General features: G+C 41.9%; 2 protein-coding genes across 4 annotated transcripts in view; both read right to left on the bottom strand.

Annotated features, from left to right (window-relative positions):
* Positions 1-1,141: 1,141 nt before the first annotated feature.
* Positions 1,142-22,931, bottom strand: LOC308314842 (transcriptional repressor CTCF-like). Of its 3 annotated transcripts, none has more exons than XM_080762585.1 (17): positions 17,851-22,931; positions 16,120-16,194; positions 14,324-14,507; positions 13,769-13,893; positions 13,550-13,633; positions 13,259-13,438; positions 12,527-12,736; positions 12,279-12,441; positions 11,711-11,881; positions 11,145-11,278; positions 10,604-10,724; positions 10,055-10,204; positions 8,972-9,132; positions 7,881-8,063; positions 6,038-6,170; positions 4,462-4,725; positions 1,142-3,984 (listed from the first exon to the last, which is right to left on the bottom strand). In XM_080762585.1, the coding sequence occupies exons 3-17, from the start codon at positions 14,493-14,495 to the stop codon at positions 3,728-3,730; spliced, it is 2,508 nt and encodes an 835-aa protein (XP_080618711.1). In that variant the 5' UTR covers positions 14,496-14,507; positions 16,120-16,194; positions 17,851-22,931; the 3' UTR covers positions 1,142-3,727. The 3 variants fall into 3 exon arrangements, with proteins under 3 accessions (XP_080618711.1, XP_080618713.1, XP_080618712.1); XM_080762587.1 differs by having other exon boundaries at positions 12,279-12,432; XM_080762586.1 differs by lacking the exon at positions 16,120-16,194.
* ripor1 (RHO family interacting cell polarization regulator 1) overlaps positions 16,138-23,264 on the bottom strand; it is a gene marked incomplete at its 3' end in the record, with an annotated part of 54,808 nt that continues 47,681 nt past the window's right edge. Inside the window, exons 26-27 of the mRNA XM_080762195.1 lie at positions 17,851-17,984; positions 16,138-16,194 (exon numbers count right to left, since the gene is read on the bottom strand). Of these exons, the coding sequence (XP_080618321.1) occupies positions 16,138-16,194; positions 17,851-17,984 (191 nt within the window). The remainder of the gene's footprint in view (positions 16,195-17,850; positions 17,985-23,264) is intronic.

Below are 23,264 nucleotides of genomic sequence, written 5' to 3'. Positions count from 1 at the left end.
GCCTGATTTGCTGGGACCAGATTATATGGTGTGTATATGTATAACTAGCTCTCAATGATGTAAGAAATATGTGGATTAAAGGACCCAATGCCAGAGTGCAATTGGTTTTCGATGGTGACGTAATGACGATATGTTTTAGTGTTGGGAGGATTAAAGGTAATGCTCCTGTGTATACATGTATGTAATCTGGCACCACTGCCATATCAGGCAGTTTGCTGGGACGGTGCATACGCATCAAAAGTGGCGGGTTGGCTGGGACTGCGTACGGCGCAAAGTATCCACAATATACCGCTAATCAACTTACAAATAACATATACATATATACATATGTATAGCTCTCAATGATGACATAAGAGATAAGAAATATGTGGATTAAAGGACCCAATGCCAGAGTGTAGTTGGTTTTCGATGGTGACGTAATGACGATATGTTTTAGTCTTGGGAGGCACTGATTGACATATACGTCACCATCCAAAGTCGTCACTTACGTATTCATTACAACATTGTTTCTGAAGTGTATAAAAACAATTACCATTGCTTCATTCTGGCACCACTGCCGTATCAGGCACAAGTAGTCATTACTGAGATTTGACAGTTTGTAGCGGTCGAAAGTACTTGCACTCTGCTTGCGCACTAGTAGGCCAAATGGCAACAAGCAAGTATGCACTCGACAGAGTGCAGTTCTAGTTAGTTCTAGATTTACATGTAGTGTATACGATGCGGATGGTCGTCAGCAGGGAATGTTCAGTGGGAGGAAGGCGGAGGGGGTCTCTTTTGTATAAACACAGCTATAGTGTTTAATGTTTGTGTTGACTGAACAAACATTAGAAATGCCATTGACAATGAGTGTAAAGACTATCTGCAGCTTGAGTCTTTTTTAATGTTACCGTTTCGAAAGTTTCCCCAGAGAACAGCCTTCTTCATCACAAAACTGCTTTTTCAGGCTTTTGTTTTTCAATTTAATACAATTAAATATCTGCTAAATCAGATTTATTATTTTACAGATTAATTGGTTTAAGATACCGATGTGTGCATCACAACAAAGAATCAATCTTATTTTCTTGGTGGCACAGCTCACACAATCCTAAGAGACAATTATACTAAACTAAAATATTTAAATGACAAACAAAAAGCAGCAGATATAGGCCAGTATGTTTTTATTTCTTCTCATCAACTGTACAGCATTACATTCTCATAACTTCTGTCTCAGCCAGGACCACCGATACAAAAACAGGGTCGCAGCCACAGCGGTTATCGGTTAGCACCCAACATTACCTCCATAATTCTGCTCCGTCGCCGTTGCCAATACGTTGTAGTTCTATGCAGCCGGGTCTTTTAAAATGTTTGTCATCTCAACATTATTAATTATGTCCAGTTGACAATTCTTAGGATCTAAATTAAGTGAGGAACATGGTGCCAAATTGTGCATCGTGGTCACACCGTCAATGGGAAACCAAAACCGCCTCGATTACAGTTAAAATTACATAGAGCCAGCCAGGTATACAAAAACCTACCATCCTACACAATCGTATTAAGAGCTCAACCAAAAAATAAAAAGCTATTTCGAATGTAATAATTACATACAGACAAGGAGAGATGAAAAACAACATAATTCGGTATCAGCATAAATTTAACTTTAAGGTGATCGGCAAAAAAGGAGGTGTTCTCTCTTTTAAAACGACAATTTTTTTATACAAAAACCTCTCCCCTCCCTCCGTCCCCGTTTCTGTAACGAAAAAAAATGACAGCCACGACATCTAATGAAGTCCAAAGTAGAATGACACGAGAGTTTAACAATACGAACCGAACTAGGACAGCCATTACATGGCCACACAGATAACAGTTGCGATGTTATAATCAAAGCCCGATTACCCCTTCAACCAGCAATTAAGTCTCAAAATAAGTTTAACCTAATACAAAAGATTAAAATGTCATAAACAAATCCAAGCAAAGAAATAAAAAAAATATATTTACAAGCAAAAAGAAACAAAAACGGGAAACAAAGAAAACCTGTGGTTGCGAACATTGTGGGTGATGTTTGACCAAGCTACAGTCCTTCAGACAATTACTTCATGACCGACAAATAAAAGGAGGCAAAATTATCGCGTTCACAGCCTGATCATTAATTAAATTATCGTGTTCACAGCCTGATCATCAATTAACCAAGTGCAATCTTGGGCAAAATGGCACCAGACACCCGAAGCAGGGATGCAATTGAAACGATGCAGGAAAACGGGAAAATCCATTAGTTCGATGTTGGAAGTTATGCGGTTATCTGGAGAGCCAATGATTCGGTTTGGCAACGTCGAATGCAAATGTTACTTAATTGTGTCATGCTATTCAATCTATAGTCTTAAAAGCCATTTGTGCCCAGATCTGATAAGAGTAATAAGTTAACTTTTTAAATGGTTAAAATGACGAATCATTGCACTCACAAATTAGTGATATGATAGTTGTCTATGCATGTCAATCTAATTATATAGAAAGAGGGGGGGGGAGGAGTCTTGTGAGTGTGAGTTGAAGAAATGCTTAGATCTTTCTTTCAAAAACAACTAGCCCTTCTAAAATTAATTGCTGACCAAGAACTAGTAGTTAAAGCCAAATAAGAGATTTCAATTAACTTTGAACAAGAGGAAAAAGGGGATTCCTAGTAAGTTCTTTAGAAAAAGGCAGAGGTTGGCACTCCAAAAACAGGAGAATTGATTCAAACAGCCATGCAGTGGCCATCTCCCACCAATATACCTCAATGTGACTAGAAAAGCATGCTTGCTCTATTATCTAAACCCCTCCCTCACCTCATGTGGCTGTAAATAACGTGGATCATTGTTAACTTCTAACACCTTAGAACATGTAACTCGTCCAACTCCGGCAGAACCACCTAGAAGGAGAGCAATGCTTTCGTTTTGGAATAATACAGATAATTAAAAATGACAGCCAACGGTATTAAGAGGCAAACTAAATTAATTATCATACACTATTTGATCAAAAACAAAAATTCGAATGCTTATAGGCAAGAGAAGCATTTATAGATGAACAAAATAAAATAAAAAAACTGCTGAAATGATTAACAGTGGCAACCTAGATTATGAAAATTGCACACGTTTGTGTTGTGAAGAGGATAGTGGGGGTATAATAATATAATATTTATTTTCAGAATGCGCGTGAACTTCAGCCAGGGTGGGTAGAAACTTTGAACAGGATGTGGTTTTAGGTGGAAGTGAGGAACCCAAACAAAATGACACAAAAACAATTCATAAAAAAAAAAAGAAAGACTGAAAAAATATATAACAGAGATATGATGAGGGGAGAGAGCGAGAGAGAGAGAGAGTTGTTCGTAATAAGCTTGGTGAAGGTCTTTACAGGGTCAGTGGATGACAAAGCAAGGATTACAGGAGGTGTGGGAGATCTGGTCCTTAACACTGTGGCTACCTCAGCGCGAGTTTTCTACACATATTTGCATGTTGTGTGTGCAGGTATGACACACAAACTCAGTATTCACGTTTTATAGAAGGTACGCAAACCGTTTGTGTGCACTGTGTGGACCGTTTTATGTCGCTCCCGACCAGCTGAATATATAAGATAGGAAGAAGGCAAAAAGGTGGCCATTTGTAAAAAATGTCCACAAATCAAGACGTGTGTGTGTGTGTGTTATGTGCCTGTTGTGTGTGTCAGTCCCTGTATCTATGCACGCGTGTGTGTGTGTGTGTGTGTGTGCGCATCATGGTGTTCACCGGTCCATCATGCTGAGGATCATTTCGGGTGTGAGGTCTCCGTTGGCGGCCGCCGCCACCGTCTCGTCGTTCACCTCAACGGTCTGCACGCCGTCTACGTCCAGCCCCACTCCCTCCACCGTTATCTCCACCCCGTGGTCCAGGCTGGTCTCGGCCGCCGACTCGGACTCCTCCTTCTTCACGATGATGTTGTCTACGGCGCCCGTGCTCTCGTCTTCCACCTGGATGATGGCTGCCGTGGAGAGAGTGGTTGCTGGAGGGAAGGGGGGAGACAGAGAGCAAAAATTTAGACCCGGCTAGATTCTAATAAAAATGGCTTCTAAATCCTTAGAAACAGTTTTTCAGAAACACCTTTCTGATAAACCTGTTTCTATCAGTGGTTTTTAAACTATTCCATGTCAAGGGCCCCAAAACATATATGCAATTGGCCGCCGGCCCCCAGATGTTGTTCCAGAGACCCACTGCTAGAGCCATGAAAATGTCATATTTTCTAATGGGGGTCCGCAGGCTGATAAGTGTAAATTTTTGGAGTCCTTTGGGAACCACTGTCCTAAACAATTAACACAATATGGAAAATTATGTTTTAGTAATATTGTTCACAGATTGAGGCTTTATAACCTTTGCTTCCCCCCTCCCCCATTGGGAGCTTGCAGATCTGCTATTTTCAGTGCTTGACATGCTTCCATAGAAGTCAGCATATCCAAATTAACTTTAATCTGTGCATGCTTACTTGTTGCCTGCCTGGCCGCCACCCGGGGGGACTTGCTGGGTGTGGGGACCGGTTTGGGGGCGTTCTTCGGGGGACGCCCTCGTTTCCTCTTGACCGGCGGCTCCTCCGAGGCTGGCATGGGGATGATGGCGGGAGCCTGGTCCAGCTCCATGGTCTCCTCCAAGGCCTCCTCGTCCAGTGGGAGCAGAGTTCCATCTTCCTCTCCCTCCACATCCTCGTCTTCTTCGTCGTCCTCATCATCATCCTGGTCGAGGTTATCCTCGTCTGGGATGGGGAAATGTACATAAAAGAAAGAGATGATTTTTCTGGAAATTCTTTTGAAATGCCATGTTCCAGCTGAAAGCCCAAATGTTTGACTAAACGCCACATCAACTCACTGACTGCCATTGACGTACATACACACACCATTTCTAATCCAACGCCAAATCACCATTGACGTTTGGAGTTCTCAGTGTTTACGATGGAGGGCGCTCTATCGTGAAAAAAAACGGGATCAAAACGAAGCCATGCCAGTTTAGTCTAATATTACAGATTTTATTTAAAAATATACCATATTTTCACAAAATTCTTTGTGAAAATATGGTATATTCAATTGGCAATAACTGAAGAACGGAGCATCGATGAGACACCTTTCTCCCAGATGAAAGTAGACACATCTATGACAATGTGAATTTGTGTAAACACCAAATATCTCAAAGAACAAAATATTCTGTGGGTCTTGAAAGATTAGTAAAAGTGCTCAAAATCACTGGCAAGGGCTGCAGTGCAGACTGTTCTAGAGAAACTCAGGCAGTTGAGAGCCGCCATCTAGTGGTCATGTCTAGGTACCTTGGTTCACATCAACTGTATATGAGCCCCGCTTCTGTGTCACACGCTTCACAGAGACGAACTGAAAGCACATTGTAGTCTAGCAGCTGGCCATGTCGTTTATCTTTCGCCAGAAACGGTAATATGTCGGCCACAATGGGACCAAAAATCACTATTCACATCTGAATGCCAGACGGATTTGACAAAAAGGCTTTGGGAGTATTTTTCAGAGAAAACAGGCAGAAAAGAATATTATTTCTCGCGCTGCGGGTAAGGGTAATTATTATAACCTGTGGTGCGGCGGGTTAACTTTTGGCGCTGGCTGGCGCCAAGGGTGTTGCACGATATAAATCGGTAGCATAATCGGAAATGGCCAAAAAAATGCCATACCGTCTCAAAATAATACAGATTACTTAAATCTGAATAAGATTCATCAATGAGTTCAAAATAAATGAAAGGTTTCTAGTACCGCTAGTCTAGAAAAAAGCCAAATAAAATCTTAAGTAAACTTTTTACTTTAATAAATACATTTTTATACATTCAATTTGTGTACATTCATTAGTGAAAAGAGAAAATAGTATCTATCTAGGCTATTTATTGAATACTTTATCAACAGGCTTTGGGCCAAACCCGTAGTATAGGGCCTAGGGTTGTTTTCATTGTGGTCATCTGTATAATATCGGAATCGGCAGATATGACCCTGCAAATAAGCAGAGATCGATCTGACGTTTACCAGCTTCATCTCACAGCGCAAACAACCCAAACTCACCGCTGTCCTCTTCGTCTCTCCTGTTGCGCATCTTCCTCTTCCTCCCCCTCCTCCCTTTCTTGGGGACGGGTTCTCCGTTCTCGGCGTCATCGATTTCTCCGTTGCAGTTCTCAGAGTGGCGAGCCATGGTGTTCTGCACAGGAGAAGGAACACAATGACATTTCTCAGTGTGACATAATAAACTAGATAAAGTGCCCCTCGGGGCACAGGTCTCCACCAGGGCAGGTCAGGTTGTGGCCTCCTGGTGGCGCTATAATGGCACTAAGGCAGGGCTCGAAATAGCGACCATTTTGGTCGCAAATGCGCCTGAATTTTAATCTGTGCGATCTCAAAATATAACTGGGCGCACCAGTGCTACTGCATATAATTACTGTAGTGCGACCAAAACGATCGCGACCGAAAGTGTCGCGGGCCGGTTCCGTCCCGCGAGATGATTTAAACTTGTAGAGCATAAAGATCTGAGCATGTCAAAAAAAAAAGTAAGTTCCTAGTCCATTCCTGTCCAGAGTTATGATTGTTTAAAGAAATATCTCCTTGGCTTCTTCTACTTCCTCTAACCTCCCGTCAGTCCGTGGACTGATTGGGTGATCAACATCAGCTGGACCTGAGGTCCTCAGCTGTGAGAGACAACAAAAGGGCTCAATTGAATGGAATGTGTGGAGTCACACACACACATTTATGATGACGTTATGAAAATAACTTCTCATAAATATATACAGTATATATACACATATATATATATATATTTTTTATTTTACTTCAATCAAAAAGCAGGCCTACATAAAACAAAGGGTTTTGTAGCCATTTACAAATTCAGAAATTATAGCAGAGACAGTATTTAGAATGCATTTGATTTTATGGGTCCCAGAGATATAAATGGGGAACGGTAGCCTAATTCAGGTCAAACTGGGGGTCCTTGAAATGTAAATAACTGAAAATCACTGCTAGAGCCGTAAAAATCTTCTCATATGGGGGTCCCTGGCATATATTTTCAAATGGGGGTCCGTGGGCTAATGAGTGTCAATTTGAGGGTGCTTGACATGAAAAATGTTGGGAACCACTGTTGTAGGCTACAAGTGTAATAATAATGAATGTAAAAAATCAATTACATATTGGTGCTCGTAAAATTTTGGTGGGTGCTCCTAATTTTTTTCTGGTGCTCCTTCATTCTGAATTTGGGAGCACCAGTGCTACCAAGTAAAAAAGTTAATTTCGAGCCCTGCACTAAGGGTGCCATTTCTTCTTAAGCCTTGGATGGCAATTGGATGATTTGAGGCATTTTGTTCCAAAAATGTGTTTTGCAAAACTTCACCTGTTGGTGGTGGCCAATGTGAAAAGGGTGGGATATATTCCTCAGCCTAGTAGGAAAGTCTGTGAAATATTTCACGTAAATTGCACGCTCCGTTCATGATTTGAGGCTTTTTGTTCAAGACGGGCCAATCCTGCAAACTTTGAAAGCCAATGAGGATGGAATCTGAAATATCGGACAGATCTGTCTTGAACACATGCCTATAGAGATACTGTGTAGCGATTAGCGGGATTTTTGGACAGTATCTGTAGTAGTATATAAAATATATAAATAAATAAATAAAAAATATTTAACAAAAGTCAACGCTAGCCTGTTCTGTCTCCTATTGTACCACATCGATACAGCATGGAATTGCGGACCAAATCTTATCAAACAACGGGTCTGTGAGGCAAAAAACGTCAAATGGTGTTAAGTGCCTCAAATGCAGAGTAAATAATTAACCTGGATATGAAAATGGTTGCAAACCACTGCTGTGTGTGTGTGTGTGTGTGTGTGTGTGTGTGTGTGTGTTTGTGTGTATGACGCCCATCTTACCCTGCGAGTGAAGGTCTTGCTACATTTGGGACAGACGAAGGCGGTGGGCACAAAGTTGGGGTCGTGGTAGCGCTTGAAGTGCATGTCCAGGAGCTGCTTCTGTCTGAAGGTCTTCTCACACTGGCTGCAGGCGTACGGCTTCTCGCCGGTGTGCGTGCGCCGGTGCATGACCATGTGGCGCTCCTGGAACAGGACCAGGGAAGGAATTCAGGAAAATAGAACTTAGCGACAAAGATATGAATAACTTTTCAATAGTTTGATAGAATACAATAAAAATCAATAATTTAACAGAATAATAATCCGTCCCCATTTTGGTCATAGGCTTAAAAAGTCTTAAAAAATATGACGTAGAGCTTGTAGATCACTGTTTTTGCATGACAGATTTGTGCGATAAGGCATAACATAGGGCTTTAGAGAGACAGATAGGTATTATTTAAACACCTGCTCCTCGATTTTTCAATTCATCAAAAAAGCAATGCAATATATATAACATTTGCAAGAGAATAGTCGAGGTCGACTCACTGCTACACTGAAGAATGTTAAATGACTTTTATGACTTATTACATGGCGTGGTTGAAAGCTTGAGTCTTCGCCTCTGTGGTTAAACTCCCCGTCTGTGAATTATTATTATGACCACCTAGCCAGATATTATCCCTTGCATATAATCTTGGACCTTATCCCAACTCATTGAGAGTTCTTTAGCCTTTTGAAAAATATATTAAAATAGTCGATCTATAAGCTCACAGCTTGTCGATGGGCTAATTGATGCATTATTTTATTTAAATAGTAAAAACAAAATGCAGAAAAAGGTTTAGGCATAAAGTAGGGGTGGGAAACTTTGACGATGGAGAGGGCCGTCTATATTTCCACATTCGCCCCAGAGGGCCACATTGCATATTAGTGTCGTGGCTAAAAATAGCCGAGCCAAAAATAGCCAAGCTCAAAACGCGTCGCACTGCGACACGTTTTGAGCTTGTAGATCAGCTATTTTTGCTATTATTTGAATTGATTCTGACATTAACCTGAGGGCCACATTAAGTAAAGCTGGGGGTGTATGGCATAAGGGATAGGGACCTCCATCTCTTCCTCACCTGTCGGCAGCAGTAGTCACACATTTCACACTTGAAGCGCTTCTCGTTCTTGTGGGACTTCTGGTGCTGGATGAGGGCGTAGCGCTCGTGGAACACAGCGTCACAGTAACGGCATTTCTTGCCCGTCTCGATGAAGGAGTGCTGCTTACGCAGATGGACGCCTGCAGGAGGGAGAGGCGATGAACAAAACAAAAAAGATTGATATTATAGATTGCAATACATTTGTTGACTAGAGCAGTGGTTTTCAACCAGTGGTGTTTGGACCACCAGTGGTCCTTGAGGGGGTTCCAGGTGGTCCCCAGCTAATATGGAGAGTTGGTAACCCTTATATATCTTTAACTCTTGAGTGTAAAATGGACCCGTTTTACGCTCTCATGCAATTAACTAGCTATTGTTATTTGCATTACTTAATGTACATGTTTACACTATTAGAGAATGTAGAAGAATTGTCATCATTTTGATGGTTTGCCCGTTATCTCTCTTATGGTATCAAACATCAATACAGCATGGAATTGTGGACAAAATCTTATCCAATGATTACAACAAATTCTTTAGTTTAGAGTCCGAGAGGCTAAATGTCATCAAATGGTGGTCCATGGCTCAAATGAATATCAAATCAAAGAATAAATAATGGGCCTTGATATGAAAAGGGTTGAAACAGAACAGGAGACAGAGAAAGAAACTAATGGTAAAGTACGAACAGGCCATCTGTTCCGTCAATAAATGTGTTACACCATTTTTATGGGTCACGACTCACGAGTAAATGAATATCCCTTAATTTACTTTACATTTTGTTTTAATTATTTCAAAAACACTTTATTTTAATAACTAAAAGCATCATGAATTAGAAACATGTTTTTTCTAAAGAATTTCATAAGAAAATAAAAATTTCCATAAATTAGAAAACAGATGTTTGAATAAGTAGTGAAAATAACCGATCTACAAGCTCCCAGTGCATCTTGCGACCGTTAGGAGCTTGTAGATTCACTATTTGGCTCCTTGGGAGACATCACATTTCTCTTTTGGGTCTTGAGTTAAAATGTTTGGGAAACTAATGGCGTGCGTGTGTGCTGCCCGTCTTACCCAGGTCACTCTTCCGGGCGATGACGGTATCACAGTGTGGACAGTGGAACTTGGCGACGTTCTCTGTGTGTTTCTGCAAGATGTGCATCTTCATGGTGCCACTCTGCGTGAACCGGGCATGGCAGATGTAACACTCGTATGGTTTCTCTCCTGGGGGACACAAGTAGAAAAAGTAAGTAGACACGCAAGAGTAGCCTGGTTTTTCCATTAGGCTACAGATAATGAAATATCTGCGATATTGTCGGGGAGGTGTCTCTGTATAGTTTATGACAGTCAGTCATATTTGATACAATCAGTTTCTAGCGAAAATGTAACCAATTTAGCAGCAGTAACATTAGCGTTTTCTCAGTCAGTTGATTCTTCATATCCATATGAGTGAAATGGACTGGACGATTTGATTATTTTTCAATCACAGTTCTCCCTAAGATCTCCCTATGGGGATTACAATGCAAATAAAAGTACATGAACCCGTGGACTTAGCGCCCTCTGCCGATATTGATGTCAGACTTCTGTGCTCTATTAGCAAAGCAAAAGAAAGGGCCATGTTACCCGAGTGTGTCCTCATGTGTCTCTTCAGCTTGTAGGTGTCTCGGCTGGCGTAGCTACACAGACTGCACTGGAACGGACGCTCTCCCGTGTGGGAGCGGATGTGACGCTTCAGCTTACTCACCTGGACAAGATGACAGGTGTGCATTAGCCGGGCACGCCACCAGCAGAACCATTTAAAATATCACTCACACTATGGCTACAGGTATATTTCAGATGATAATATCACTGGGCTGCTGATGCTGATCTTATAAGCAGTGGTTTTCAACCTTGAGAGGGTTCCAGGTTGTCCCCAGCTGAATGATGTTGAGTTGAGGTAACCAAATGGACCCTTATAGTCTACACAATTAGAGAATGTAGCAATAATGTTATTCTGATCAACAAAATATTCAAAGTTCTGGGTCTGACTAAATCTCATCAAATGGTGGTCCTTGGCTAAAATGCTGAATAAATAATAGGCCTTGATGAAAGGGTTGAAAACCACTGCACTATGGCTACAGGTATACCAATATCATCAGGAATACAAGACGAGACCACTTCTTACCTCCACACTGGCGTAGTCACACATCGAGCACTTGAAGGGTTTCTCGTGCGTGTGTTTGTAGCGACGGTGGCGAACCAGCTCTCCACTGGTGACAAAGGCCATGTCACAGTCCGTACACTTGTGGGGTCGAGTTCCTACAAGGATGAAAAATATAATTTACATACACAGTCGGAGGAGGTGGAGAGTCAAAGGGTCTCCATTGAATTGAGCCACTCTGCCGGTCATCACATTATTGGTTCAGGAATGTGACAAAAAGTAAGAAATCTCTATGAACTCAAGTCTTCATGCAGTGTGTAATTGAAAGAGAAGACATTTTTGGGGTTCCGTTTAAGTTTCACGTGACCAACATGTGCACTGATACGTGTGTGTATAGTCACTAAAATGGGCTCTTATTATACAAAACGGTTACAATTGTTTTAAAAACCCAAACCAAATGTGATGCAATAGCAAACTTGCCACTGTGTGTACATAAGCCATACCAGGGTGGATAAGCCATACCAGTGTGTGTGTGTGTGTGTTGAGGTGGTTTCGGAGCAGCATGTGAACATGGTGGATAAAAGCCATACCAGTGTGTGTGTTGAGGTGGTTTCGGAGCAGCGTGACCGTTCTGAAGGCCCTTCCACACAGGTGACATTTATGCGGCCTCTCGTCGGTGTGGCTCTTCATGTGCCGGTCCAGGTTGGAGCGCCGAGGACAGGTGTAGCTGCACAGCTCACACTGGAATGTCTTCTTCACACCTGAACGGATGACATGCACACAACACGATATCTATAAAACATGCATGGTTGTGCACAACGGCAATTATGAAACTCAAGTCTCATGATGCAGGCAAAACTACAGAAATGGAGTAGACCGCAGTGTTTCTTTTGTAAACGAAAAATCTACTAACTTTTTTCACTGACAAAAAAAACTACGCTATACTATGATGACCTATACACAACCTGCCAAAATAGTCTTTAGTAAACTTTTCATATGAATACATGAAAATGAAATTTTATTCAAAAGACTGACAAAAACAAATTAAAATATTTCTGTCAAAAGCACCACTAGAGCAGAGTCAATACTAGTAGTGAAACTCCACATTTTACACGTATGGGTGATGAATGGGTACACAAACCAGCCCCTCTCTCTCACCTTTCTTCTTAATCTTGGTGGGTTTGGGTGGTTTCATGTTACCCACCACCTTCTCGGCATTGACCTCAGACAGAAGGCCCTCTTGCTGCTCCTCTTCAAAGTCATAGACGCTGACATCCATGTCCTTGTCACCCTCAGCGTAGCGCAGCCGATTCTTTGGACCCTGTGCAAAAAGCACAACTGATGAGACCAAGCCAGGGGATGGCACGGAAAGAAAGCAAGCTCGACTGACTGACGGATATTCTCACCTTTTGTTTCTTTTTGATAGCTATAACTGACGGGGGCTGGTAGTCTGGGTCTTTAGCCCAGGTTGGATCCTCGTTCTGGGCCTGAAGGGTTTCATCGTCCGCCTCCAGGGGATGAGTCTCCTCCAACAACTCTCCCATCTCGCCCTGGGGCTCTGCTCCCTCCTCCTGTTCCACCGTCTCTACCTCTCCGTTAGCTCCTACCTTGACTACCTACAGGGACACATTGTACCTCTCCATTAGCTCCTACCTTGACTACCTACAGGGACACATTGTACCTCTCCATTAGCTCCTACCTTGACTACCTACAGGGACACATTGTTGTGTTGTTAGCCTATAGAAACGTGTTTGTGTGAGATGAGGAATGAATTCATCCATTTATTGCCTCCAAATTTGAATTGGTTAGGAAGAGCCTAAACTTTGTGTTGGCCTCGCTAATTCCCTTGAGAAGTTTCAAAAGGATCACCGTAGATGTACTCTGTACTCACCAACTTTTGCACTTGCTTGGGTATTTACCTAGGCTCTTTATAGTTCTACATGTTTATACAGGAGGTTGTATATTTTGTGTCGCTTTAAGTGTATCACTTGTATTTTACATGTATCGTGGATGTCCTATTGTTTGTTTAGCAAATATGTGTCAATATATTCTTCCTCTTGGCCAGTTCCCACTTGAAAAAGAGACTTTGTCTCAATGTGTGTTTTACTGGTTACTTTTTTTTTAAACAGTTAATTTACTTGAAATCCTTCGGGAAGTGGCAGCGTGTGACAGATGACAGGGTCTCCGTCCTTGGGCATGGCGGTTGCATCTACATAGGTCCCTTGCTGTAGCGCCTCCACCGTGGAGGCAGACACGGGCACCTGGACCAGCTGCAGCTCACCCAGGCCCAGAGCAGCCTGCTCCTCCATGTTCACTACCTGGGGACACAAAACACTTTCCTTCCATCACACTGAAATCACACATTTTTATTAATAAAATATAGTCTTTGGTGTGATTTAGGTTTTAGAAAACTGGCATTCGACCCTCACCTGCAGTGTAATGATCTGAGTTTGGTCCACCGTTGTTACAGTTGCCTGATGGGCGGCGCCCTGACCCACTGCCGCTTCCATCACCTATAGTCAAAGAAAGGGACAATTTCTATTAAACACGATAGTTCACTTCTTCTCCGACATGGACAAGACGTATATATTCCTAATGGGACAACGTCGTGGCAGTCCTTAGGTAAAAAGTAAACAAAATGGCTTTACCTCAGTTTTCATCTGCAGCAGTGCAGGATCCAGCGAGTCCATGACCAACATCTCTACCCCGCCAGCATCCACGCTAACCCCCACCCCAGCCTCCATCAGCTGCTGCTGGGCCGCGTCCATGCTCTCTGCACACACACACACACACACACACACACGTTAGTCTACAGACTCAGAGTTACAGACCCATAAGGGTTCACTTTGGTTCCAAACTATCATTTAGCTGGGGACCCCCTGGAACTCCATCAAGGACCCCTGGGGGTCCCCAGACACCACTTTGGGAACCTCTGCAATATTGAACATAACGCAGGGTAGAATGTTTCATAGATATAGAATCATTAGGCATTGTGAAGGATTTTCCTGCGAAATTGTCATCTACAAGCTCATAGTGAGAGCTTGTACTCTATGTTCCCCACTCTCAATTTCTTTAAAAAAAATATTTTTTATGAGTTTTATAAAAACATACATGAACGTGCATGGCTCGAAATGTGTTAAAAGGATCGTGACATTAAAAAAAATGAAAACGAATGTCATGAAACCTTTTAAAAGTCTATGTACCTTGTTCGAGGACGATCCCACCCTGTCCCTCCACCACGCCCCCAGCCTCTGCAGCCTGTTGCAGGAGGTCTGCTACCATGGCGTCCTGGCTGTGGACCGTCTGGATTGAGGGGAAGTCTTTAGCGGTGTCCTCCTCCTCCATGCCTACACCCTCTGTCGGCACCCCGTCCATGTTGGGTCGGACCTGGAAGCACAGATAGCGTCAGGACACTGGACTAATATCAGTGGCTCTCAACCTTTTCAGGCCAGGACCCCCCCCCCCCCCAAAAAAAAGAATCACATTTGAACTGGGGACCACCCACCACGAGAAGCACCTGGACTCGGAGTTGAGGCATTACATTTAGTTTGATAAATAGTGAAAATAGCAGATCTACAAGCTCACAAAGCTTTGCTATGCGAGGCTGTAGATCGGCTATTTTAACTTTTTTCCCCCTCTTATATTTGACAATTTGGCCAATGTTTCAGTTTTTATAGTATAGTTTATTTTGTATTTTCTTTGGTATTAAAACTGTCTTAAAAGTCCTTAAATGGTCACTTCACTGTCATCTGAGGACCCCCCAAAATCACGTCGGTCCCGACCCACATGTTGAGAACCAATGCACTATATGGCAAAGCCCAGGGATCCAACGTTGCTCTATATGGCACAGGGATACTTAAAACCTCTGTTGTGAAAAGAAATGTTTTATTGTCACCGATCATGCACACAAGTGTCACAAACACATGCAACCCAACCACCACACCCCATTGTTAAATAATGTTTGTTTTGTCTCTTTTACTGCTAGAAAAGGACTATATAAATCTCTGAGGTATAAGGAAATCATACACTAGAGATACCTATGGAGACGACCATTTAAAAAAATATTACTCAGTCTTCTTCAGAGGAAGATTTTGGGTTTCGTCTGCAACACAGACTTCTATCAGAGGATAATATAGCACTCCAATGAGCTGAACAGCATCCTGAACTGGAGGGCATTAATACGCAACGGCGACTGCCGGAAATCCATTAGAAGAAGTAGTACTCTATGGTGCTTTTCCACTACATAGTACCAGCTCAACTCCACTCTTGGTTCTCCATTAGGCAAAGGCACTTGGTACTTTCTTTAGTAGTAGTACCTCGGTCGAGATTCCAAGCAAGCCGAGTGATACCAAAAAGTGACGTGTAAACACTGCAGAATAGCGATGACAAATGGCAGCTCCTGAATACCGTTTAAAACACTGATTAAACTAGCCATTATATATGCAAATGTAATCAATATTGAGCAACTGCATGGCCAATTCTACCTAAAATGTTATCTGAAACCGTCTTTGCTATTGTTAGACTGTAGGGCCTACAGGTAAAATAGATACCATTTCCAGGCCAAATTAGCTTGTTTAGCATCATTTACCACTCTCCTACATAAGTTGGATGTTGCTCCAGCAACCAACTAAATTGAAAGAGTCCAATCTGCAGTGGAACGCCCCCCCCCCACCTCCCCTTAAAGTTAAGCAAGTAGTCAATTTGAGCTGGTACCGTGCAGTGTAAGCTTGTTATGGGTTACCTGATACATTAAATAAATTCTCCCTTTCATGACTCTGTCCATCACTGGACACAAGTGATAGAAAAATTGGGCTTGACAGACTCTTTGTCAACCTGCAGGAGGGAGGAGGTACAGCCAGGTCACAAGTTAAAACACTGGACAGATGGCGAGGTGTTGTTAAGAAATGTAGTCACTGATCACACATGCCCACGGTGATGTTATCTTTTACACGGCATGCCAACATATTTGCATACGTCACTGACGACGACTTTAACTCACTTGCTCGGACACCTGAGCTCAGCTGACCCTCGGTACTGTCTGTATGCTACCCGACTCTCCCTGCTGCCTGGCCACCTGCGAAAGAGAGGAGGTGGAATACGTTGAGTCACGATGCTAAATGGAACATTATCCACAATAATTCAAAGTGAATTCCTTTGAATTCAAAGTGGCCTTGCTTTTGGAGAAGCTCTGTTGAATAAACACATTTTTCACTAAATCTTTCATTTTCTACTAAATCTTTCATTTTCTACTTCATAAAATGTAGGTATCGTATTGTTAATATGCTCTACTGGGCTAGGTTCTAAAAAGCAAAGTGAACACAGAATAATTTGATTTTCCAACTCTGGACCCCCAAAATCAGCCTGCGAGTAAAATACACAAAACAAACATTATTTAACAATGGGGGTGTGGTGGTTGGGTTGCAGACGCAAATAATTAGGTAGGCCTAAAAAGTCCACCTTCTACAGTTCACATACAATCTAAAAAAGGGGAATTTCAACACAAGTTGCCCTGCACATTTCGGTGCCTAACGTCGCAGATCGTGTACTGCATGTTATAGCGGTATTTTTGTACCTCTCCGAGCCGAGTCGTAGAGGGAGCTCTCTGCTGGTATATATCTTTCTGTGTCTGGTTGTGCTTTCTATGTGGGCTTTGGAACAGGAGACAAGCGGGCAAACGGTGCAACAACAACCAAAAACTCCCAACAACTATGGCTGGCGAGACGACGGAGAGGAGAGGGCTAGGGGGAAATGGGTGTTGTGTTCGGGGGGAATGGAAGCCCGGGCGGCCGGTGTCTGTCTGGAGGCTGGTTGTTTTTTTGGAGCTGGATGATGCACATTACCGGGGGTCACTTCTTTGCGCCGAAACAACGCCTCGTCATCCTCTTTTCCGCGGTGGCCTGATTTTCCTCTTTCCGTGTGCGCAATAAGCTAACGCGCTAGCCTAGCGAGCTAACTAACAACACCCTAAAAGTACAATAATACTGGACTGTAGTGGGTTTTCAGTTGTCTCTGGTGTGGTTATACTAACCAAACAAAAAAACAAGCCATTCTGGAGGCTTTATCGTGTTTGTGTTTAAGTTAACAACCCGTAAGAGGCGCGCTTAGGGAGGGTCTGGCCTGGGGGTTGGAGGGAGCTCAAACAAGCTGGCTAAATGCTAATGCTAACACTTGTTTGTTTATGAAAATAAATCGTCAGAAAATGTCTTAAAATATGTCTGATCGTGTTATGGAGTTCCACGTGGGGTCTAGAGTGGTCTAGAGTTTTTAGATTGTGATTTTCACGTTTGGGTGGACATGGATGGAATAGTATTTATTGCACTTTTTTGCATCCCGAAATGCTAATATATTAGCCGGGCTAGTGCTAACACTCGCCCGCCAGTTTCCATCTCAACTCGCAGTTAAAAAAAGCCAGTCAGGAAACAAAGAAGAGGTTAGAAAATGGACGCCTTACGGCCTTAAAAAACAACCACGGCAAAACCGTCGAAGTACATCCCAACTCATAATCGACGATATCGGCGTCGATCCAGCCTCGCGGCGCGCTTTCTCACATTAGGAGATAAGTTGGGCCGTTATAAACCGTATTTTGACGGCTTTTTTCAATAACACGATAGAGGGAGACAAACCGCCCCAGCCAGCCGGACCCGCGGAGCCCCATCGTGACACCTAGAGGCCGATTAAAGATCCTGCAAACTCCCATCAAGAAGCCTGGGGAAAAGTAGTGCTACTTTACCTGCTCTTGCTCTGCGTTCTCCGGGCCCGTTCTGCTGCTCGACCCGGCCAAGCGGAGTCCTCGCTGGGGAAGTAGGATAAAGAAATGCGCTGCCTTCTTGTTCTCCTCCGGCTCTTCTTTTAATCCCTCTCCCGCTTTTTGCACACAGTAGTAGAGAGAGGGCTCTCCAGTATCTCTGCCACACAAAATGGCAGTTGGATTGGCTGCTCATCAGTGCGCCTGTGCGGCCGCTGGGGGGTGGTGTCGAATCCTGTGCGGCCCGCACCCTGATTGGCCAGGAGGGGCGCCCCGTTGGAGAGCCATTCATCACAACGTTTAGGGCTATCAGCTGTGTGTGTGTGACTGAGCTGAGGACACTTCTCTGTTTTATTTTTTAGGTTTGTTTGTTTGTTTGTTGTTTCATATACAACAATATTTAAAAAATGATGCACAAGGTCAATAAAAATGTGACGGAGAAAGCCTAAAAAAAACCCAGGGGCTTGAGAAGTGGTATTCTCCAGGCATGTTTATATATATATACATTCATATGATATAAAAACTACATCACATTGAACATGCTGATCTAAAACATTAGAAGACGGATGTCATACAGAGAGAAGAAATGCCAATATCACGTGATATGTTATGCTATTGTGATATTGTACTTTTTTATTGTCTACCTCAAAGGGCCTTGATGATGACCACATGGGATTTTATATTGGAAATCAGTGACACATGTATGCGAGAACGAACGGGGTAGCCCTACCCTGCCACTACAGCAGTGGAGGTTTTTATTATACAGCTATTTGACACAACAGATTAATTCAGTCAAAAGGCTTCTTGATTAAAAAACAAACTTAGCACTACCAATACAGATACAACTATTAAAAACAAACAGCAGTGGAGAGGTTTTATTCTCCAGGTCTTCGTTTTTTATTGGGTTAAAGTGAAGGCTTCTTGAAGATTTCTATTTAACTCCAGTCGCCAGACATGTATTTTCAAATACAATATCTATTTGTTTCAGATATCTAAAACTTACAATTTTGTCTACAGAGAATAATAGGCTACTACGGTTACTTGTATCATAGGGGGGCATTTATACAGTAAATAAAGGAACATTTGTTGTATGTATGCATCCTTTATTTCTCCCTTTACTTTCCTCCCCGTTCCGCACCCCCCACTGACAGGCATCCACCATAATGAGTAGGCTATGTTCAGAAACATATCACCCTCCCTAAACCAACACAGGCCAATTAAGTGTATTCGTATAACACTGTGGTGGACAGTTACTTTACCCCTGTACCACCTGAGTGACCATTCCTTTTTTATTTTTTTACCACCAACCATGCAGTGTTTCCTTGCAATTCATTAAAAACAAAAAATACCCAGTAACCACAATCTTTCAAAAGTGTTTTAATTTTGTATACATTGTACATAATTTGTACACAACACCGGGCATGACAACTGCCAGGCAATATATTTATTTAATTAGAAAAGAACAAAGTCAAGAAATAAAATGTTTTGATTCCAATGCTGCACAATTCTATCAACTTTGAACAAAAAATATACTTTGCACTGTTTCACTTTCTCTCCATTCTTAAATAAAGTATCTCTCATCATCTCTCTATGTTCCATAGCATCTCTTTCACTGTCAGACATCCGAGGCACTTTCATACTGCGAGAAGCTTCATTGACCCAGTCCTAGATTGCTGCTGTCCAGCGGTGAATACTGCTCACATGGGCACATAGCATTCTATCCATTCTATAAGTTCCCCATTTTCTTGAAACCTACCATCCCTAATTTGGGGCGAACATTCAGCAAAAATAGCCGATCCACGAGACACATTGTGAGCTTTTAGTGTGGTGTAGACTAGAGGGAAATACTAGAGGATGCTTGGGAGACTTCTTTCAACTAAGCATAATGGGGTCTAAGTGGTTAAATAAATACAGTTGGGCAGGATTATTGTATAACAGATTCTTCAAACTAAGAGTGATTAAACCTTTTTAATTGAGATGTGGTCCAGTGTCCATCTCAACAGCTAATAAAGAGCAGAATTTAATTCACTAATGCTTGCTATAAAACATGGGGCTTCTATGGTGCCTATTACACAGCAAAATCACTTTGCTGTAGAAATGTACAATTCCAGGTAAATGTTTACACTCTTAAGAGTTGATTGAGGATTTTGCTGTGTATGCATGAATACAGGGTACAATGGTTACAAGCCAGGGCTTCCAGAAGCATCTTTGTACTGCTAAGATCATCTTACTAGATGACTGGATGATTAAATGCATTTGCATTAAAAATGTCGTCTGTTCCTATTGACAAGGAAACAGATGATCTTATGGTACTGACTCACAGGAAACATTTTAAGGCAATATATTAAATGGGCAATATTACTTGAGCAGCAAGGGTATTTATTTTTTGAATTCTTGTCAGAATTGCCATAAAATGTATGTATGTCATATTGTGTTTGTGAAAGTAAGCATTATTGACCTCCCCACAGAGACTGATAAGAATTTGGCCACATCAGCTCCACAGCCTTGTGTTGTGTCACAGGCTCAGTTATTTGCTAAAGTCATTTGTTATCGTGCATTGGCTTTTCTTTAGGGATGGCACTCACTGTGTGACTGCGTTTAATTCACTCTCGGCTCAATCCTTTGAGGTTTGAGCATTTTATTATTGGAAAAATAACCCCAGTGTGCTCATACCCAAACTATAGCTAAATGCCTCGTTATAATATTTTAAAAGTAAATTAGCTCAGGCCTGAACACTACAACAATCCGGCCAAATTCTGTCTATGGTTTCATCCAGTGAGACCTGTTTATCTACTCCACAAAGGCAACCCCTTCCACAGGTGTCTGTAACCATACAAATGTTAAACTGTTCAAATACCCCCACAGTATTATCAAAATTCTTATGTCATCATATCAGTGGTACAGTGTCACAGAAAGTGGTGTCTTCATCAATTGTCAGCCAAAATCTGAATGAGCAAAACTGATTGGTTGACAAACTTGATACAAATGGTTTATGTCATGTGTAATAATAATAAAAAGAGGCATCATAGCCATAATCATATAAAATAAATGATAAATTTACATATTAAGATTGCTGTAAAAATGCAAACAGAATGTATACAATACATTACAATTACATAACATGTACAAATCCAGTGGAGTATAGAAATAATATATGTATATTTCCATAAAGAAAGTGGCTATGTCATTATAGTACAGAACAATGGCACTGAATTGCTTGAAACGTTTTCGCAGACAAGCCAATGGGACATCAGGCAGGAATAACAATCGGATCGCTTTAAAAAACCATCGTAGTCAAAAGCACAAGTAGTAGGTTAATGAGTTTAAGGCTTTTAGCTGACTGGCCTTTTAGCTGACATCAAGAAGTATCAGCCAAGGATGTTGGTCTTTTGCTTTGACATTGAGTGCAAGGCAATCCGAGTAATATAAGCTCACTATCTTAATACTGCTTTTGACTATCTGCAATTGTGTGATGTTGCAGAGCAATTCAAACTGAATACTGTTTCCTATGCAATAGGACGCCATATACACATCATCCATCAACAATCTGCCATAATTAAATCAAATTTGAAAATGTCTGACTGTCATTTTGCTTATTTGAAACACCCTGTTGGTTATTGCTCCATTGTAGATTCATAGAGACAGAGGCAGGAGGGAGGGAGTACGTGAAGAGGAGTAAAGGGGAACTCCAGGATAGTTTTTAAGTTTATTTTATCACTATTACCGGTAACTATAAAGGAAGAATTAAATTGTGACATAACTATTTAATATTGTCCCACTTGAAATGGGAGCAAGGGCTTGATCGACGATCGTAGAAAGGAATAAATGGTTGCACTATTTTTCAATTTAATATTGTCCCACTTTAAATGGGTGCAAGGGCTTCACCGTAGAAAGGAATAAATGGTTGCATGCATTCACTTCCCAGTCCTGTTCTGTGTGACCGAAACTCACTGGCCTGCTAGTCAGTACTAGCCCACTAGGAGCCAGTATTTGTCACAAAATGGCAGCCACTCGTCAGTATAAATAGAACTAGAGACCATTATCCCAAAGAATTGGGACCTTATCAGACACCAGCATGTAATTGTATAAACGGAATAAAGGAATTAAAACTCCTATTGGATGACACAAGTAAGCCGGTATGCACAGAAAGAAGAACATTTAACTCCTATTAACATCCTTAAACATTACCTCTCAACTACAGTACCAACTTTACAACGGAACTATCCAGGTGCATTGTGCTGCTATTCCTTCCACACATTACGGTGAATGCTTTCCGACATGGGTGCAGACTGGTCATGAAGCAGACTGGTTATCAGTGAAGACCGATAACCGAGATCAAATCCCAGTCCTCTCAACTCTACTTGTTGTGATTGTTGCTAAATAAACTGAGACTCCATGGCAACAGGTCTTTAGAATATCTTTAGAACATCACCTATGGTGAAGTCAAGGAGGGTGCCACTACCTTTTTTAAAGGTATATGAAGCAGTGACAGTGTAACCTTGGCCAAAATGAGTTGTCTCTACTACTTATAAATCCTATTTAACGTGAATGCATGCAGCGATCAAAAGTACATTTCACAGTCACACCCATAGAAAAGCCCTAGTTCCTTAAAAATATTTTTTTGAGGGATGTGAGAACCCTTTCCCTTTCCTCTCCGTTCACTTATCCCTCCCATCTCTGATCCATTCGTCAGTTCCGCCCTCCATCTTTCCAGATAAGGCATTAAAATTCAGAAACCTTCCTGGCATCGACATAATGCAGTAGTTACCACATGTTTTATATACACAAGCGTGTGTGTGTGTGCTTGACTGAAATATGCCCAGTGTTAATCAGAGTATCACAGTCGACGTCTCTCCTACAGTATCTCCTCTTTGCCCCCTGGGAAAATATTATTGCACCCTCTTTAACAGTGTAAAACATACAACTTGTGTTTCTGTATGTTACAAATATGTTACAATTATGTGCTGCAAGTGTGTAATGGCAGATTCAAGGAGTATATCATGGCATACCACAATATAAACTTTAGAAACTTTGTAGTGTGCGTGCGTGCGTGTGTGTGTGTGTGTGTGTGTTATATTAGAAGGCTGTGCTGGCCATGCTTCCAGGAGCAAAGAGTCTTGGTAGTCCATCCTGAGAGGTTTCTACGTGTCTGTGGGCCATCTTCCCCTCTTCACCTATTCAGCATGAATTAACAAATGAATGAATGAATGAATGAATGAATGAATGAATGAATGAATGAATGAATGAATGAACGAACGAACGAACGAACGAACGAACGAACGAACGAACGAACGAACGAACGAACGAACGAACGAACGAACGAACGAACGAACGAACGAACGAACGAACGAACGAATGAATGAATGAATGAACGAACGCACGAACAAACAAACGAACAA

Source organism: Protomyctophum bolini (assembly GCF_963924005.1).
Source record: "Protomyctophum bolini genome assembly, chromosome: 4".
NCBI classification, from domain to species: domain Eukaryota; kingdom Metazoa; phylum Chordata; class Actinopteri; order Myctophiformes; family Myctophidae; genus Protomyctophum; species Protomyctophum bolini.
This window is presented reverse-complemented; position numbering and strand designations above follow the sequence as displayed.